The 20717-nt window shown below is 38.9% G+C and overlaps 1 protein-coding gene across 18 annotated transcripts in view; it reads right to left on the reverse strand.

Moving 5' to 3' along the window:
- Positions 1-20717, reverse strand: part of PIK3C2G (phosphatidylinositol-4-phosphate 3-kinase catalytic subunit type 2 gamma) — a 668476-nt gene that overhangs the window by 192214 nt on the left and 455545 nt on the right. For all 18 annotated transcript variants that reach the window (XM_060413352.1, XM_060413355.1, XM_060413356.1 and 15 more), the window contains 2 exons: positions 11307-11487; positions 6843-6950 (listed from right to left, as the gene is read on the reverse strand). In XM_060413352.1, the coding sequence (XP_060269335.1) occupies positions 6843-6950; positions 11307-11487 (289 nt within the window). The remainder of the gene's footprint in view (positions 1-6842; positions 6951-11306; positions 11488-20717) is intronic.

Consider the following 20717-nt stretch of genomic DNA (forward strand, 5'->3'; position numbering starts at 1 on the left):
TTGTTAGTTTGATTAGTGTGCTTCTTGGTGTGTTTCTTCTTGGGTTTATCCTGTATGGGACTCTTTGTTCCTCTTGGACTTGATTGGCTATTTCCTTTTCCATGTTGGGGAAATTTTCACCTATAATCTCTTCAAAAATTTTCTCATACCCTTTTTTTCTCTCTTCTTCTTCTGGAACCCCTATAATTTGAACATTGGTGCATTTGATATGGTCGCAGAGGTCTCTGAGACTATCCTCAGTTCGTTTCATTCCTTTTACTTTATTCTGGTCTTCAGAAGTTATTTTCACCATTTTTTTCTTCCAGCTCACTGATTTGTTCTTCTGCTTCAGATATTTATTGATTCCTTCTAGAGTATTTTTAATTTTTGTATGCTTATTCTTTAATTCTTCTAGGTATTTGTTAATTGATTCTTGCATTTTTTCTGTTTTGTTTTCGGGGTTTTTGCTCATCTTTATTACTATAATTCTGAATTCTTTTTCAGGTAATTTCCCCATTTCCTCTTTGTTTATTTGGACTTCTGTGTTTCTAGTTTGTGCCATCATTTGTGCAGTATTTCTCTGCCTTTTCAGTTTGTCTTTAAAGTTATTGCATTTGATGTCTCCTTTTCCCAGGCTTCAAGGAAACTTGAATTCTTTCTTTGAAGAAGGTTGAATTCTTTCTTCCTTTTTATTTCTGCCCTCCTAAGGTTGGTCCAGTGGTTTGTGTGAACTTTGTATAGGGTGAGATTGGTGCTGAGTTTTTGTTTTTTTGTTTTTCCTCTGATGGGCAAGGCTGAGTGAGATTGGTACTCCTGTCTGCTGATGATTTGGTTTGTATTTTTGTTTTGTTTGTTGTTTAGAGGGGCTTCCCTGGTGGCTCAGTCGGTAAAGCATCTGCCTGCAACTCGGGAGACCCAGGTTCGATTCCTGGGTCGGGAAGATCCCCTGGAGAAGGAAATGGCAATCCACACCAGCACTCTTGCCTGAAAAATCCCATGGACGGAGGAGCCTGATAGGCTACAGTCCATGGGGTCGCAAAGAGTCGAACACGACTGAGCGACTTCACTTTCACTTTGTTCTTTAGATGAGGCGTCCTGCATGGGGTGCTACTGGTGCTTGGGTGATGTCAGGTCTTGTATTCCAGTGGTTTCCTTTGTGTGAGTTCTCTCTATTTGATACTCCCTAGGATTAGTTATCTTGTAGTCTATGGTCTTGGAGTCAGTGCTCCCACTCCAAAGGCTCAGGGTTTGATCTCTGTTGTGGCACATCTCATTTATGTGATGAGGTGCCTATGCCTGTTAGTGGCTCAACAACCTGGTTATTTAGTTATTTTAGAGCTCTCAGTCCACCTCCTTGATTTATTCTCCTGGGAAATAGCAATACATTCCAAGACCAGAGTAGTATCTCTATATGTATCTGACTGTGAGGCCCCACCTGTGGTTCTGCACATCTCTGGGCACCGTGCACATTTCCCCCTGATCTCAGAAAACAGCTCCCATGTATTTTCCTCTATTACTTTGCATTGATCACTGAGGAAAGCTTTCTTATCTCTCCTTGCTATTTTTTGGAACTCCATTCAAATGGATATATCTTTCCTTTTCTCCTTTGCCTTTAGCTTCTCTTCTTTTTTCAGCTATTTGTAAGGCCTCCTCAGACAACCATTTTGTCTTTTTGCATTTATTTTTCTTGGGGATGGTCTTTAGCACTGCCTCTTGTACAATGTCACAAACCTCCGTCCATAGTTCTTCAGGCACTCTATCAGATCTAAACCCTTGAATTTATTTGTCACTTCCACTATATAATCATAATGGATTTGATCTAGGTCATACCTGAAGAGTCTAGTGGTGTTCCCTTTTTTCTTCAATTTAAATCTGAATTTGGCAATAAGGAGTTCATGATCTGAGCCACAGCCAGCTCCTGGTGTTTTGTTTTTGTATGTATGCATATTTATGGCTGATTCACATTGCTTTGGCAGAAACCAACACAATGTTGCAAAGGAATTATCCTCCAATTAAAAATAAATTAAAAAAAATTTGGACTCTGCAACTTATCAACTGTTAACATCTTGCACAAATTACTTAAATGTTTTTGCTTGTGTGTTAGTTGCTCAGTTGTGTCTGACTCATTGTCCCTATTTCACATTGGGATAAATGTTTGTAACCTAATGTAACATAGGGATAAAAATCCTACCTCATACAATTTTGTAATAGATTTTGTAATGGATATAAAATAGCTTTTGCAATGTCTGATATTAATCAGGTACTTCTAAAAGATTAATGCATTTTTTCCCTTTTTGTTAATGAACATTTTCCTATCTTTACAAATAACAGTACAACATATATTTCCTATTCTGATGTTTTTCAATTATACTTTACATTTTATCTTCACCTAAAGCTGAGCAATATCATAAACAATATTGACGGCTTTCCATTATTTTCCTTTTATGTGCTTACAATTCTTCTAGTGCTAAAGGTTATATGTTTTTAGGTTATTAGAGAGTTCATGTTGACAGTAAAGAATTAAATCAATACTAAAAGGAAAAGGATTTGATAGTTTCAACTTATCAACTTAGTAAAAATATGACATCAATACATTTTGAAGGATCAGTTTGAATGTCATTATTTCTGAGAAGTCTGAAATGGGTAGAAGAGAGGAAAGGATCTATTTCTTAACCTATTGATGTAAATCTAACATAATCCCCAAGTAAACAGAAACCCTTGTTTATTAAATCAATTTGAGTTTTACAGTGAAAGGATGAGGCTGCTTGTTAAGTAATGAATTCTTGCTGCAAGAATCAGTCAGTCAGTGAATATGACCTTATGTCATGGTATTCAATTAGAAAGCTCGGTATTGGGCCACAGTCTAGACTAGCGGTTTTCAAATTCTCCTCATTCAACTCTAGGGATGAGAGGTATGGGGGGAGGTGATAGTCTTTGAGGCATGCCAAGTCCAGGGAAGAGACAAAGAGCTAAGAGACTGAGCCCCTCTTTGTAATTACATCACTGAGAGGGATTGTGCTTGCATTGTTTCATATTTTGGTTTTCAGATGCAGTCTGTTTTTTGAGAGTCACAACAAAAATACCATACACTTGACAACTAGTATGAACAAACCACTGCTGCTGCTGCTGCTAAGTTGCTTCAGTCGTGTCCAACTCTGTGCGACCTCATTTCCTTCTCTCGCACAAACCACTATCTATATGCAAATAGAAAGAGGCACCATATCTACCTCTGAAAGAGCCTGCGAAAAGTTGCTATGAAAGTATACTCACATGCATTAAGTCAAAAATAATTTACAAGGCAATGTAACATAGTTGAATGAGGAAGCATTTGAAGAAGAGAGTATTTCAGAGGTGAGCTGAATTTGAAGATTGTGAAAGACACAGATTAGTAAACAGGTGAAAGAAAAGGTTTGCTAGATAGGAAAAGGCAAACAAAGACACCTCAGAGTAGAAGTTAAAAGTGGACTGGGAAGGCCATAACCAAGAGATAGGAAAGAATAAATCAAAGTCTTAGAGTATAGTTTATAAAAATGATGAGATAAAGGAGCTGGAATAGAGAAAGATAAGAAAGGTTAGAATAGGGAAAGGATGATATGACTTCTCTTGTTGTAAAGTAAACACTGCTGAAATAGATTTAAAAGAGATTTTTAAAAGGAAAAGAAACCTATTAGTAAATGAAAAGTCTGGTCCTTACTTTCCCAGGAGTAGAGAAGGATTGCATTGTTATTCCCACTCTCTTATTCTATCCATCCCTTAGTGAAATAGGAAATGGTCCATTGTGATTAGTGGTCAGAATGAGAGGTAGGGGTGAGAATTCTTCTTATAAAGAAAGCTTAGCCAAACCTAAGAAGACTTCTGCTTTCTGTCTTGAAGGGCCATGTTTTAAGAAATGGATTGAACCAGGCCTGAGTGCTTCTCCCTAGTGTAGTTAACTGATGGTGATTAAACTAGCATGCTGACTGCGTATGCAGGCTTTCCCACGCTCTCTCATTCATGGGACTTCTCTCCAGAGTGACTTCTGACACACGATAAGCTCAGTATTGACTTTTCCACCATCACTGCATTTATCAGCTTTCTCCCCAGATGGGCTCTCTGATGTCCTAGAGGACTGACGGTATAACCAAAGACCTTCCCATGCTCATTATTACATCCATAGGACTTCTAACCTGTGTGAATTCTGTGATTATATAATGAAGCCTGAGTCTCAACTGTTTATTTTCCACATTTATTGTGCTTTTGCTGATGTGAAGTCTGTAACATAAAGTAAGATATTTACTAGACTAAATGCCATGCCATGGCACATTCGAAAGGCTTTTCTCTGGCGTGAATTTGCTCCTAATCAACAAGCTTAGAGGTCTGACTGAAGGCTTTTCTACACTGCCAACACATATGTGCTTGTTCCCTGGCATGGAGGACCCAGTGTCAAGTAAGACTGACCTTGACTCTCTTATTTGACACTGGATTTACTCTGACTGAAGGCCTTACTACATTCCTGACACTTGTAAGACTTCTCCCCAGTGTGAACTTTCTGGTGGTCAGTAAGATTTCTATCAGAACAGAGAGCATTCCCACATTCATTTCAACATAACATTTGTCACCTGTGTGAAGTGCCTGGTGCTATAAAAGATTCTACTCTGAATGAAGGCCTCCCACACTCATGATATTCTGAAAACTTCTCCCCAGTAAGGGCTGTCTGATGTGCCTCTGAGAGAATGAGGAGTGAAGGCTTTTCATGTTCATCACCTTGATGAGGTTTCTCCTTGTCTAGTATTTACTGAGATGGGAGGAGTGGTGACAAGTCTCCTCACATTCCTTTCATAGAATCTGTCCCCTCAGAGGGTGCTCAGATGAACCACTGGCTGAGGGGTTTCTCTAAAGCTCTTAACATACTCATTCCATTCCCACAGGTTCTTACAAGTGTGGATTCCCTGATGGTCAACCAGATGTGGGTTCTGACTAGAATTTTGCTGCACTTATGGCACCTTCAGAGATGATGTGTGTCCCTTCAGACCCCCTTGTTCAGTAGGACTGAGAACAGACTAAAATGTCCTGCAGGTGAGAGCTTTGCCTGCCACTTTCCCTGTTCATTGCTATATGCACAGCAGAGCTGACCAGAGCATATGGGCAAAGAGATGGCACCAATTGGGGCACTTGCCAGCCTCAGGAAAAGTGCTGATGGCTTGGGTTGATGTAGGGGAGGAGCGTGGTCTCAGCCACAGCACTTTGGGTGCTGACTGCTGGGCTAGTGGGGACCTTGGCCTGGCCAGCTCACCTGGACACTCCCACAGCCACCCAGGAGAGCCAGTGCTCCACATCCCCAAGGCCTGCATGAGGCATAACTGATACGTAATTTTAATTGAAAAAAAAAATCTTTCTATTCCTTAAATAATAACAACAAATTAAGAAAGCAGAAATAAAAAATAACATCTGGCCTCCACAATCTCCATTGTTCTTTCTATGTATTACTCATGTGGCTGCTTAAATGACCTAGTTATTTATGTAAAAACCTTCCTTTTCATTTCAAAACCTGTTGACTGGACCCAATTTCTATTTGATTGTAGTGCTAGAAAAATATATTAATATTTATAACAACAACAAAAAAGATATGCTGTCTTTGAAATATTGAGTTTCCATGTATCTTATCATCAATCAGTGTATACTGCTCATAATATAAATGTTACACATTTTTTTAAAACATCAGTGATGATTTGGATTTTAGCTTTGATAGACATATCAGCTTATGGAGTTGATGCCTTGTTTTGTTTTTATTCAAAATACATCTATGAAGTATATTAGGAAAGTTTGTAGGGTGTCTTTGTAGCAGAAAAGTTGTCAAGGTGACAGCATTGTTTTTAGCAAAATGTTTTCTATTCATGCCAATGCATGCGGGTGTGTGCGTGCTCAGTCGTGTCCAATTCTTTGCGACCCCATGGATGGACTGTAGCTCTCCAGGGTCCTCTGTCCATGGGATTTCCCAGGCAAGAATACTGGAGTAGGTTGCCATTTCCTTCTCTAGGTGATCTTCCTGACTCAGGGATCAAACCTGAGTCTCTTGCGTATCCTGCTTGGCAGGCAGATTCTTCACCACTGTGCTACCTGGGAAGCCCTCTTTTATTCATACTAATGGTCTAATTTTCCCCTTAATTATTAAATTTGTTTCCTTGACTGTATTAAGACTTCAGTTATGTAACATGTACTGTGTATGTATGAAAGTTTAATCTCTTCACTTCTAAATGTCACTTATCAATCATTTTTATTAGAGTCTTCTAGTCTTGGGTTTTGGAGAAAAAATAATAAAACTCATGGAGAAAGAATGATTCTAAGTCAGACAAGTGTGACTGATAGAGACTTGGCAGAGAAGGGGTTTGTGAGTTCAGTGATGCTGAGAAGGGCTTTCTGGGCATGAGTAAAATCACAAAATACATCACATAGCATCATGACTCATGAACATCAATGAATTTTAAATTGAATCAAAACTGAGATGTTATAGCTAATGATATACTCGCGTCCTAGGCAAGGGTGCACACATAATCTAAATAAGCATGAAATTAAACCAGCCTGCATGGGGGCACCAAACCAACCAGTTTTGATTAAGTCAAGAAATCAATTTAAGTAAGGAGTATCTTTATTTTTTTCACTGAACTGAAAGTCTGCTTCTATTAATAAACCAATGAAATAGCTGATGCAGTTAATGTGATCCCAACTGGACACAGTGCATCAAATAGATCATGCAGTTTGGATGAGATTCAATTAATTTTTCTTAAATAATTATAATAAAAATTCACAAATTGTTTTTGGCATTTCAAAACCTAAACAACACAAAATAAAAATATTCAACTTATCTACTGAATATATTGACTTACATCACCATCAATCCCCTGTACGCATAAGGCAGGGTTCAGAGGGAGGTGACAGGTCTTTGTACACCAAAAGAATTCTTCTAGTCTGCCAAGCTCCTTCTTCAGGACATCCTATGAAAAATCATTAGAAAAAGCATTTTTGAAACTGTAAAGAACTTGACTTTCCCTTGAAGTTATATGTTTCTTCTATTGATTATATAAGCTCATTAATTTAGGGGTTACACACTTGGATGCTTTGGGTCGGTGGGTGATGTAGTGGCATATGAGGAGGCAACAGGCTAAAACAAGAGGGAGTCCTAGGAAAAATGAGGGAGTAAAGATCGAATGCCCTTTCTGAAGCACTTTAAATTAAAAACAAAAGCAAAACAAAGTATTGTTCTGTTCGAACAAAACATGATGCATGGGGCCTGACCTGTGACCAAGCAACTTGCAACCCCTGCTTTAAGGAATTATTAACATGATCCATTTATGTAATTCCCTGAAATCTTAGTTTGTAACTCTTCAGATTTACACTTGATACTAATAGTACATTTTAGAAAAAAAATTTACATTGAGTAGGAGCAATGATGACAAAAAAGACAATTACGGACAATTGATAAATGTCAGAAACAGTAACATATATGAACAAATTGTTTACTAAATGCCAGTGAGTGTATTTCTGATACTTGACTTACTCCCTTCCACAGTCCTCTGCACACGTGGAAGGTCAGAGACCAAACAACACTTTTAGCATTGTGTATCCCCTGAGAGGTAGAGAACAAACTTACAGATATCAAGGGGGAACTGAGGGGATGGGATGAATTGGGAAGTTGGGAATGACATATATACACTATTATGTATAAAACAGAGAACCAATAAGAGCCTACTGTACAGCACAGGGAACTCTACTCAGTGCTCTGTGGTGACCTATATGGGAAGGAACTCCGAAAAAGGGGGGGCACATGTATACTTGTAATTGATCCACTTTGCTGTACAGAAAAAACTAACATAACATTGTAAGGCAACTATACTCCAGTAAAAAAAAAAAAAAAAAGAAGTGTGTATTCCCTGTCAAAAAGAGGGGAAAGCAATGATTTAAAAAAAAAAAACACACACAAAACTTTTGGCCTACTTTGAAAACTCTTTTTACTACATTTCTACAAATGAGGATATCAGATTAATGATGCTTGACTAACTCTCAAGAGTTTCGCAGCTCTGGCTCCTGGCTCATGGTCAAATAACAGAATTGACTGCTCCCAGAATCCAGAAAAACAAGGAGGAGAAATGGGGCAAAGTTCCACAATGGGATTCTTTTTGTCTGTCCTCTTTGTCTTTTCTATACTTGGATTTGCCTGAAGAGCATCACAGAGGGGAACCTCTACTCTCTTTAACTAAAATCTCTTCACTGGATATCAGTTCAGTTCAGATCAGTCACTCAGTCGTGTCTGACTCTTTGCGACCCCATGAATTACAGCACTCCAGGCCTCCCTGCCCATCACCAACTCCTGGAGTCTACTCAAACTCATGTCCATCAAGTCGGTGATGCCATCCAGCAATCTCATCCTCTGTCATCCCCTTCTCCTCCTGCCCCCAATCCCTCCCAGCATCAGGGTCCTTTCCAATTAGTCAACTCTTCACATGAGGTGGCCAAAGTATTGTAGTTTCAGCTTTAGCATCAGTCCTTCCAATGAACACCCAGGGCTGAGCTCCTTTAGGTTGGACCTCTTTGCAGTCCAAGGGACTCTCAAGAGTCTTCCTCAACACCACAGTTCAAAAGCATCAATTCTTCGGCTCTCAGCTTTCTTCACTGTCCAACTCTCACATCCATACATGATCACTGGAAAAACCATAGCCTTGACTAGATGGACCTTTGTTGGCAAAGTAATGTCTCTGCTTTTCAATATGCTATCTAGGTTGGGCATAACTTTCCTTCCGAGGAGTAAGCATCTTTTAATTTCATGGCTACAATCACCATCTGCAGTGATTTTGAAGTGAAGTCGCTCAGTCATGTCCGACTCTTTGCGACCCCGAGGACTGTAGCCTACCAGGCTTCTCTGTCCATGGGATTCTCCAGGCAAGAATACTGGAGTGGGTTACCATTTTCTTCTCCAGGGGATCTTCCTGACCCAGGGATTGAACCCGGATCTCCCACATTGGAGGCAGACGCTTTAACCTCTGAGCCACCAGGGAAGCAGTGATTTTGGAGCCCCCCAAAATAAAGCCTGACACTGTTTCTACTGTTTCCCCACCTATTTGCCAAGAAGTGATGGAACCGTATGCCATGATCTTCGTTTTCTGAATGTTGGGCTTTAAGCCAACTTTTTCACTCTCCTCTTTCACTTTCATCAAGAGGGTTTTTAGTTCCTCCACTTTCTGCCATAAGGGTGGTGTCATCTGCATATCTGAGGTTACTGATATTTCTCCCAGCAATCTTGATTCCAGCTTGTGCTTCTTTCTGCCCAGTGTTTCTCATGATGTACTCTGTGTGTAAGTTAAATAAGCAGGGTGACGATATACAGCCTTGACGTACTCCTTTTCCTATTTGGAACCAGTCTGTTGTTCCATGTCCAGTTCTAACTGTTGCTTCCTAATCTGCATACAGGTTTCACAAGAGGCAGGTCAGGTGGTCTGGTATTCCCATCTCTTTCAGAATTTTCCATAGTTTATTGTGATTCACACAGTCAAAGGCTTTGGCATAGTCAATAAAACAGAAATAGATGTTTTCCTGGAACTCTCTTGCTCTTTTGATGATCCAGCGGATGTTGGCACTTTGATCTCTGGTTCCTCTGCTTTTTCTAAAATCAGCTTTAACATCTGGAAGTTCATGGTTCATGTATTGCTGAAGCCTGGCTTGGAGAATTTTGAGCATTACTTTTCTAGCATGTGAGATGAGTGCAATTGTGCAGTAGTTTGAGCATTCTTTGGCATTGCCTTTCTTTGGGATTGGAATGAAAACTGACCTTTTCCAGTCTTGTTAATTGGGCTTAAAAAAAAAAAACACAGAAAAAACAAAGCTTAAAGTAACTTGTGAGAAATTATAAATTCTTCTCCCACCTCCTTCTTTTTTCTCTTCCTGTTTTCATGTGAAGAGGTGTTCTCACAAGAGCAGCCAGTCAAGGTGAGAGAAATGCATTTATGTGAGAGGATGATGTCAGTATCACTTTGGAACTTGATGCAATTGGTCAAAAAAGGCACTGTACTGACTAGTATACATCTTCAATACACGAGGGACTTTAAAGTATAAGAAATAAAGACCAAACTTATACACAAAGTTTGTAAATTTTAAACAAAATTATTTTACTTGTGCTCAACTTTTTGTTTACCATTAGACAATAACTAATGAGTTTGCAATAACATGGAGAAGTCATAAAAATATTTTTTGCATTGCTTATCATGTTATGTGCCTTAAGGCTCTTCTCAGCATCCAGAGATTATACGCCTCCCATTTAAAAACAAATTCCATGCTTCTGCTTTTTATTTTCCATGTTTTCCTATGTAGGTGAAGTAGCACAGCTTCTGGCATTACTACCAAATGAAGTGATTTCCAGTAAGAAAAATCTTGTGCTGGGAAAGAGTTCTGGGACACTTTACCTCCTACTATTTTCATATCATTTTGTTGAAAACTTGTTGATTTTAAACAGTGGGTGGAGAGAGACCATGAGCTCCCTTGAGGACAAGATTCATGGTTTAGTCGTCTTTCTATCCTTAACTCCTAGACCATAGTAAGTCCTTGTTATTGAATGATATTCTTAATCCAATGAATGGAAGTTCACTATCTCTCTACATCTAGAATATGAGTTTAAGAGAATCTACTCAATGGTCTGTAACAGTGAAGGGAACATCACTAATGAAGGGAACTAGTAACACAGACAGTTACAAAGAGCAAGTGTTCTTCTACTAGATCAAGAAAAAGAACAGCCAGGCCCTTTATTATAATCAGTGATGGAAGAGGTACAATATTTTGACTACCATCCATGGATGTTAGCATGAAAGTCTTACTATCCACACCACTATTGATTTGTTTCATGTATTTCATTTGTTGTGGCAAAAAAAAAAAAAAAAAAGCCTTTAAAATAACTTTGATTAGTGCAGAGTTGGACAAATTTAGACCAAAATTTTGTCCCTTGGACAAGGGTGTTTAAAAAGTCCCATTTGTGTACTTCTTCTGTAAGCCTGAATTGTGCTTCCATTCTGAGGAAATTACTTCATCTGGTCATTTTAGTCAAATTGCCTTGAAATTGGTCTCTTGTCAGGTACTGTTTGTGCAACATGGCTATTTAAATTAAAAAACCGTGTCCTGGTGATAGAAATTAACATTAGGATAGTAAATTGACAAGAAAAACTTAATCAAAAGAATTAATTGAAGTGTCTTATGACTAAATGGCAGTCAAGGAATGTACTTTCTGTGTTATGAAATTCAAACTTAATTGAACCATAATGAAAAAGAAAACAAAACTTCATTACATGAAGATTGATGTCCCAACAAACCTGTCTTTGAGGGTCACTAGCAGTCTTGACTTTTTCCCCAATGTCTCCCAGAATCTTGATAAGTTTCTGCTCCTTGGAAAACTCATCCCTCAAGGCTTTTCCTGCACAGAATTGGAGTGCAGCCAATAGCTTCTGATACCAGCTTTTAAAATAAGCTTCATTCTGTGCATCCTTTAGCAGCCTGAAGGAAAGGGAGAAAAAGAATTCTTATATCTAAAGCTGATTTTTTTAAACACCTCCAGCAGGAACAATAAGTGCCTTTCAGACTAATCTGTGTGATGGCTTTGGGCAGTTTAACAGCCTAGAATGGGGAAAATGTTGTCTATTTGTTGCCAGTCATCAAGTTTCATCTGATAGTTAATGAGAATCTGAGAGTGAAAAATCAATAAGAGACCCACTATTCCTCATTTCAGTTCACGATGCACTCTTTCTTCTTTCAGGCTTCTTAAGTTCTATGACAAATAACTTACCCTAAGAGCCTATTTTTGACTTATTATAATAAAGACAAAGTTTTTAAAATTGTATTTAATAGTCACTATACTTAATGGCGACTCAACCATCAACCCCAAGTTTTTCTGTTTTTCTTCAATAGATAATGTCCCCACACTGTCATATATCTGTATATTGCTCTTTGCTCCATCACTTCCCCTTGATTACCTGGAGGAAGATACCATAAAGGCAAGAACACGGTGCTTTTTTGTTGTTTCATTTTGCTTTCAAGTATTTCTGATTCAAATCTCAACCCCACAACTTCCAAGTAACATAGGCTATTTACTCAAGCTGGCTGAGGTTAAAAAAAAAAAAGAAGTAATATCTCTTAACCTATAGAATTATACAGAATATAGAAAAAGTTAACGTGATTCTAATTCAAAAGGGCTTAGCTCAAAGTATGTACTAGTCAATAAAAAAACATTAGTTCAGCTGTATCTTGCAGTCTCCCAAGCCAACTTCTCTCACTGGCAGTCTGCTTGTGCCATGAACAGGGGAGGCACAACAAAACATGGGAAGGACACTTCGCTAGATAATGGAACAGTGACAATTGCTGGATTACTCTCTCTGCCACGTGACAATTTCTATTTCCTTGAAACTAACTCCCATATGCTTCAACTTTACTTTTTATTATGCCTTAAAACACTGAAGTAAAAATGACTGATTCCTTTAAATCTCTTTGATTGATTGTCTAATTCTTAACTTGTCTCAAGTCTTCTTCTCTCCTGGAAAAAAAAAAAATTATCATCCAAGGAACTAGAAGAAAGTTATGAGAATGGAATGATGAAAAAAAGGATTAAATTCCTAGGAGCCAAAATATTAACAAATATAGATGAGTTTCATTTTGCATTCCTAATTTTGCATCTCTGCCCACTATGTATTGTGCTACAGAGATTTTTTTTTTCTTTTACAGAGATTCTAAGAAACACATTATTTTCATTTGTTGTATGTTCTCTGTTCCTACCCAGCTGCGGATATGACTGGTGATAGAAGCAAGGTCCGATGCTGAAAAGAGCAATACTGCTTAGGAACCTGGAATGTCAGGTCCATGAATCAAGGCAAATGGGAAGTGGTGGTCAAACAAGAGATGGCAAGAGTGAACCTCGACATTCTAGGAATCAGCGAACTAAAATGGACTGGAATGGGTAAATTTAACTCAGATGACCAATCTATCTATTGCTGTGGGCAGTAGATTTCTTCTTCCCACAGAAGGAATGGAGTAGCCATCATGGTCAACAACAGTCCGAAATGCAGTACTTGGATGCAATCTCAAAAACGACAGAATGATCTCTGTTCATCTCCAAGGCAAACCACTCAATATCACCATAATCCAAGTCTATGCCCCCACCAGTAACACTAAAGAAGCTGAAGTTGAACGGTTCTATGAAGACCTACAAGACCTTTTAGAACTAACATCCAAAAAAGACATCCTTTTCATTATAGGGGACTGAAACGCAAAAGTAGGAAGTCAAAAACACCTGGAGTAACAAGCAAGTTTGGCCTTGGAATGCAGAATGAAACAGGGCAAAGACTAATAGAGTTTTGCCAAGAAAATGCACTGGTCATAGCAAACACCCTCTTCCAACAACACAAGAGAAGACTCTACACATGGACATCACTAGATGGTCAACACCGAAATCGGATTGATTGTATTCTTTGAAGCCAAAGATGGAGGAGCTCTATGCAGTCAACAAAAACAAGACCAGGAGCTGACTGTGGCTCAGATCGTGACCTCCTTATTGCCAGTTTCAGACTGAAATTGAAGAAAGTAGGGAAAACCACTAGACCATTCAGGTATGACCTAAATCAAATCCTTTATGATTATACAGTGGGAGTGACAAACAGATTTAAGGGCCTAGATCTGATAGACAGAGTGCCTGATGAGCTATGGAATGAGGTTCGTGACATTGTACAGGAGACAGGGATCCAGATTATCCCCATGGAAAAGAAATGCAAAAAACCAAAATGGCTGTCTGGGGAGGCCTTACAAATAGCTGTGAAAAGGAGAGAGGCGAAAAACAAAGGAGAAAAGGAAAGACATGAGCATCTGAATGCAGAGTTCCAAAGAATAGCAAGAAGTGATAAGAAAGCCTTCTTCAGTGATCAATGCAAAGAAATAGAGGAAAAGAACAGAATGGGAAACACTAGAGATCTCTTCAAGAAAATTAGAGATACCAAGGGAATGTTTCATGCAAAGATGGGCTCAATAAAGGACATAAATGGTATGGACCTAACAGAAGCAGAAGATATTAAGAAGAGGTGGCAAGAATACACAGAAGAACTGTATAACAAAGATCTTCATGACCCAGATAATCACGATGGTGTGATCACTCATCTAGAGCCAGACATCCTGGAATGTGAAGTTAAGTGGGCCTTAGAAAGCATCACTATGAACAAAGTTAGTGGAGGTGATGGAATTCCAGTTGAGCTATTTCAAATCTTGAAAGACGATGCTGTGAAAGTGCTGCACTCAATACGCCAGCTAATTTGGAAAACTCAGCAGTGGCCACAGGACTGGAAAAGGTCAGTTTTTATTCCAATCCCAAAGAAAGGCAATGCCAAAGAATGGTCAAACTATCACACAATTGCAGTCATCTCACATGCTAGTAAAGTAATGCTCAAAATTCTCCAAGCCAGGCTTCAGCAATATGTGAACTGTGAACTTCCTGATGTTCAAGCTGGTTTTAGAAAAGGCAGAGGAACCAGAGATCAAATTGCCAACATCTGCTGGATCATGGAAAAAGTAAGAGAGTTCCAGAAAAACGTCTATTTCTGCTATATTGACTATGTCAAAGCCTTTGACTGTGTGGATGACAATAAACTGTGGAAAATTATTCAAGAGACGAGAATGCCAGACCACCTGACCTGCCTCTTGAGAAATCTGTATGCAGGTCAGGAAGCATCAGTTAGAACTGGACATGGAACAACAGACTGGTTCCAAATAGGAAAAAGAGTACGTCAAGGCTGTATATTGTCACCCTACTTATTTAACTTCTATGCAGAGCACATCATGAGAACCGCTTGACTGGAAGAAACACAAATTGGAATCAAGATTTCCAGGAGAAATATCAATAACCTCGGATATGCAGATGATACCACCCTTATGGCAGAAAGTGAGAGGAAATAAAAATCCTCTTGATAAAAGCCAAAGTGGAGAGTGAAAAAGTTGGCTTAAAGCTCAACATTCAGAAAACGAAGATCATGGCATCTGGTCCCATCACTTCATGGGAAATAGATGTGGAAACAGTGGAAACAGTGTCAGACTTTATTTTTTGGGGGGCTCCAAGGTCACTGCAGATGGTGACTGCAGCCATGAAATTAAAAGACGCTTACTCCTTGGAAGGAAAGTTATGACCAACCTATATAGCATATTCAAAAGCAGAGACATTACATTACTTTACATAGTCAAGGCTATGGTTTTTCCTGTGGTCATGTATGGATATGAGAGTTGGACTGTGAAGAAGGCTGAGTGTGGAAGAATTGATGCGTTTGAACTGGGGTGTTGGAGAAGACTCTTGAGAGTCCCTTGGACTGCAAGGAGATCCAACCAATCCATTCTGAAGGGGATCAGCCCTATGATTTCTTTGGAAGGAATGATGCTAAAGCTGAAACTCCAGTACTTTGGCCACCTCATGTGAAGAATTGATTTATTGAAAAAGACTCTGATGCTGGGAGGGATTGGGGGCAGGAGGAGAAGAGGACGACAGAGGATGAGATGGCTGGATGGCATCACGGACTCGATGGACATGAGTCTGAGTGAACTCCGGGAGTTGGTGATGGACAGGGAGGCCTGGTGTGCTGCAATTCATGGGGTCGCAAAGAGTCGGACATGACTGAGCGGCTGAACTCTGAACGGACTCTCTGTTCCTACACACTTAAGTTAAAAAAAAATTAAGTGAATGAATCTACTATTTTTTTTTTTTTTTTTTTTTTTTAGGAAAGGGCTTGCTCCCTTGTCATCTTTATGAAGCCAACTTATCTTCTCGCACCTCTTTTACTTTTGCAAAGGAAACATAAAACAAGTGGAATAATACTTCTGATTTCTGAAAAGCATAAAAACAACCTCAATGGGCTAAAGATATATTGATGAAAATATAATCTATTGATACTTATATTTTCAATGTAAGGAGAATAACAGACAATGAAAAAGTTTCCTATCTACTCCTTCAATGAGATTGAGATTTCAGACATAATAAATGAATCATGTCATTATTTGAAGGCTCTAGGAGAAAGAGAGTTGTATGAATGTGAACTGGAAAGCCTCAAATGAAAGCATTCACATTTAAAACTTCAAGATATTTTCCGCAGAGTGTAAACCTCAGAGGGGCTTCCCCAGTGGCTCAGTGGTAAAGAATCTACCTTCAATTCAGGAGACTCGGGAGACACAGGTTCTATCCCTGTATGGGGAAGATTCCCTGCAAGAGGGCATGGCACCCCAGTATTCTTGCCTGAAGAATCCCATGGACAGAGGAGCCTGGTGGGCTATAGTCCATGAGGTTGCAAAGAGTTGGAAATGACTGAAGTGACTGAGCATGTACCCATGTATACCTCAGAGATTTTCACAGTAATTTGAGGACTTCAGTAATATACAGTTATATAGGCTACTTAGTTTTCAATAAGGTAAGGAAGTGATGGGTAGAATATTTCCATATCCCATATCAATGCTTGCCAACACTCTCATACATTTTAAATACTGAGTTACTTGTTTTTAAAGATATTATTTAAAACTTTTAGAACACAAATATAACTCTATTACTGCCTGACTATTACATACATGATGAAAGGTTATTTTGCACAGATGAAGTTAACTTTTTACTAAATAATTAGAGAAGATATATTTTAGGAATGGGAGTATGGTCATAGGAATTGTCAAAATTGTATTGCTTGTATCCCAAATACTCTTAACCAACTCGATGGACACGAGTTTGAGTAAGCTCTGGCAGTTGGTGATGGAAGCCCAGCATGCTGCAGTCCCCAGGGTTGCAAAGAGCTGGACACGACTGAGTGACTGAACTGAACTGAATTCTATTAGAAGTCTATTTGCTTCTCTCATAAGTGCTGGTTCAAAGAGGGGGAAAAAATCAGTCTAACTCATTGTTCAAAATAAAACAGAGCAGGGACTTCTCTGGCAGCCCAGTGGTTAAGACTCTGCTTTCCACTGCAGGGTGTGTGGGTTCAATTACTAGTTGGGGAACTAAGATCCCACTTGTCTCATGTCGAAAAACTAAAAAAGCATAAAGCAGGAGCAATGTTGTAGCAAATTCAATAAAGACTTAAAAAATGGTTCACCATCCAAAAAAATCCTTAAAAATAAATAAAAAATAAAACAGAGCAGGGAAGATTTGTAGAGAGATTATGTGACTGTGCTTTAAAATTTTTTAAGTGAAGAAAACTCAGTGTATTTCATTGTGATTATTTTCCTTATAGAATATGTCTCATTCAAACTTTCATTTCTCCCATGATGACATGATCTCCTGGTTTTTACTCAACTTGTAAGTTTTTTTACACAGTGCAAAATTGAAATGATACTGTGTTGTATAATGATCCTGAGAGGTCAATTAGTCTATCCCTGTGTTGTCAGGGACAATCATTTTAACTGAGGAGAGAAATTAACATGTACTTTAATTTTAATCTATTCAGAGAAAGCTGGACTATTCAATTTTGAGTGGAGGGTTACATAACTCTGTGTAAATGACCTTCACCAGCAGGAAGTGGCAAACCCATCATGTGGTATTTTTTACCTGCTGCTTCTGTTTGTAAGACTGGAAAACAACTGGTCACTTTCCCCTGAGAATTATAGAAACTCTTGTCACTGGGAAAAGCAGAATTGCTTATGCCAAATTAAAAAAATAATTTTTTAAAGTTCAGGTCAAGGGATTGAGAAACAGGAAATAATACTTGGTGTTGAAAGACTGGGATTTTAAGATGCAGGCAGTGTGACCACAAACAAACTATGAGGTAAACCTCAAAATGTCAGAGACCTATTTATCCCAGTGCCAGCGAGATACAGGAGTAGTTCAACTTGATATTAGTTTTTACATGTGTCTAATGGACTGTAAGTAATGACAACATTAAAATGAGAATACATGCATAAAATCCAGCTGATTAAAGGTTTTGGTAGTGTTGAGAATGAGAGGAAAAAACAAGAAGAGAAGCAAATATACCCCTGGTGACAGAGGATACTTGTTCTGCGATATCTTAAAGGCATTTGCCCAAGTTAAGGGGATAGTGGTGAACTCATATACACAAACCCCAGCAGCATGAAATGGAGATTTTCGTTGCAAATTAGAGCTTCTCTCCATTTCTTCATGCACATCATGCTTCTGATCACACGGTAAGAACTTGCTGGAGGTCCAGGAAAAGGACAGCTAGTTCTCATTTCATCAGTCTACCAGCAGGACAGAACAGGCTAATCACACCAACCCAGCTCTCCTTGCCTCATGACTCCCTTCAGTGTAGGTCTTAATTTTAGTTCTCAAGAGCATGATCTCCTAATCAGATGGTAAAGAATCTGCCTGCAATGCAGGAGACTCAGGTTTGATCCCTGGGTCAGGAAGATCTCCTGGAAAAGGGAATGGCAGCACACTCCAGTACTCTTGCCTGGAGAATTCCATGGACAGAGGAGCCTGGTAGGCTACAGTCCATGGGGTCACAAGGAGTCAGACATGAATGAATGTATGAAATACACACCCACATGTATATTTCCTGTGAGGGAAGAGAAGAAACAACATTCGGAAGAAAATTGAGCTACACAATGAGGATGAGTGATTTCAGGTCACTCCAGGGCCTCCCCGTCCCATTGCCTCTATTGGTTTTTACTTTAGGTGGGGTCAGGGGTGTGCTCCTAGACCAGGTCTTAGCGACCACGGTTGAAGTTTAGAATGTGACTTCCTCAAGTGTATTTATAACCCTGGGACATATAAAGGCTGAAATCCAATATTTGATATGGAATTATTAACTAAAAGTTTTCAAGTTTGTTAAAAAGTAAAAAATAACATACCTCTTTAGTCTTTATAACTTTATTTTACTTCTCATTGGTTGAGAGATTTATTTAATATTTCCCTAAACTGAGGTAGCTGATACATTTTATTGTCTTGCAAACATAACCGTTTCCTATGACTAGCTCATTTCTAGAATGTTGATTTGCTCTTTCAGAAATATAGCACTGAACTTCTTTTGAATTTTGCACATAGGGAGCATTACATGGTCCAAGTCTGCTGAAATGTAATTTCTAATCAATAGCTGTTTTGCAACATACATTTGTCTATAAGCCACTTTGAAACAAGAATATGAAACTATTAAAAAAGGAAACTATAAAAAAGGAATAAATTCAGAAGATAATGAAATCCATACTCTGGAGATATATACATTTTTAGAACACTTAAATATATGAGAAGAGCCCCTAAGGTATGAACTGACTTCATTTTATTCCTATTTTGCAATTTATGTACCAAATATTTATTACCACCTCCAAAGCAGTGTGTTCAGAATGCCGTGTGTTCATACTTATAATCTTTCCACTGTGTTCACACTATGTGGTAGATTTGATTATTTTTCCCAACGCCGTGCTTTCTTCTCTTAAGCTGACACAACTACACTCTTTGCTCTGTGACTTCCAGTGTCTTCCCAGAGGCAACATCTACTTTTCCACCCCAGGTCAGGATTGGCCTTGTGACGTGCTTAAGCCAGTAGGCTATGTCTGGATAAAATGTATGCCCATGTCCATGTGGACGCTTTTAATGTACTATCATGGATTGGTTTGCCATCTTGTACTTCTGCTTTCTGCCATGAGAACAGCATGTCCCCGCTGGAGGTTGAGGGTGAGGGATGGGGGTGTTCCTTCAGTGCTGGAATGAGAAAACAATGCTGAGCGGAGCTGAGCACTGCTGTGTGAAGTCCAGGGCAGCCTAGCAGAGCTATAGCAAGTCTGCAGCCTGTGTGGTACATAAGTGAGATATAAATCTATTGCTAAAAGCCACTGAAACTCTGGGGCTATTTGTTGATATGGTGAAAACTAATGAATATGCCAAGTTGTATACTCTTTCTTTTTCCCTTTTCTTTGCTTTTGTTTTCATTTGTTTGTGTTGCCTTTAGAATATGGAACATATATATTTTTTAATTTCTCCACTGTTAGCCCTGAGGATACTCTGGGGGCAAATCTAATTAATGAAAATAAACAAAGTCTGGTGAAATAGATGGGTGATCAATTTGAGTACACAATTTTAGATTAAAAAAATTATAAAAGTTATAACAATGACTTTCTTTTATAGATCATTCAGTCAGTTCAGTCGCTCAGTCATGTCTGATTCTTTGTGACCCACGGACTGCAGCATGCCTGGCTTCCCTACTCATCACCAACTTCCAGAGCTTGCTCAAACTCATGTCCATTGAGTCAGTGATGCCATCCAACCATCTCATCCTCTGTTATCCCCTTCTCCTCCTGCCTTCAATCTTTCCCAGCCTCAGGTTCTTTTCTGATGAGTCAGTTCTTCACATCAGGTGGCCAAAATATTGGAGCTTCAGCTTCAGCATCATCGTCAATGAATATTCAGGACTGATTTCCTTTAGAATTGACTGGTTTGATTTTATGGATCATAAAAAGCCCAAAAGAGTATTTAAAAAATGATTTGATATGGTTCATTTGGACATGTATATTCTATTATATTGCTAGAATTTTATTGCTATTTTATTACTACTAACATACTTTTTGACTCATTTAGAGTATGAACAGGCCTAGGTACCATCTGCTGTTTTGTCCAGCCCAAGCGTCTGGATATCTAATAGGAGATTCTCTCTGAGTAAAAATGCACTAGTGAGTGCAACAGGGCAATGACAAAATCTTTTGACTTACATATATTACAGGACTAGACAAACCTAACACACTACTAGATGAAGGGTCTGATGGTTGAGGGCAGTGAGGGA

The sequence above is a fragment of the Ovis aries genome, chromosome 3, assembly GCF_016772045.2.
Source record: "Ovis aries strain OAR_USU_Benz2616 breed Rambouillet chromosome 3, ARS-UI_Ramb_v3.0, whole genome shotgun sequence".
Taxonomy (NCBI): Eukaryota; Metazoa; Chordata; class Mammalia; order Artiodactyla; family Bovidae; genus Ovis; species Ovis aries.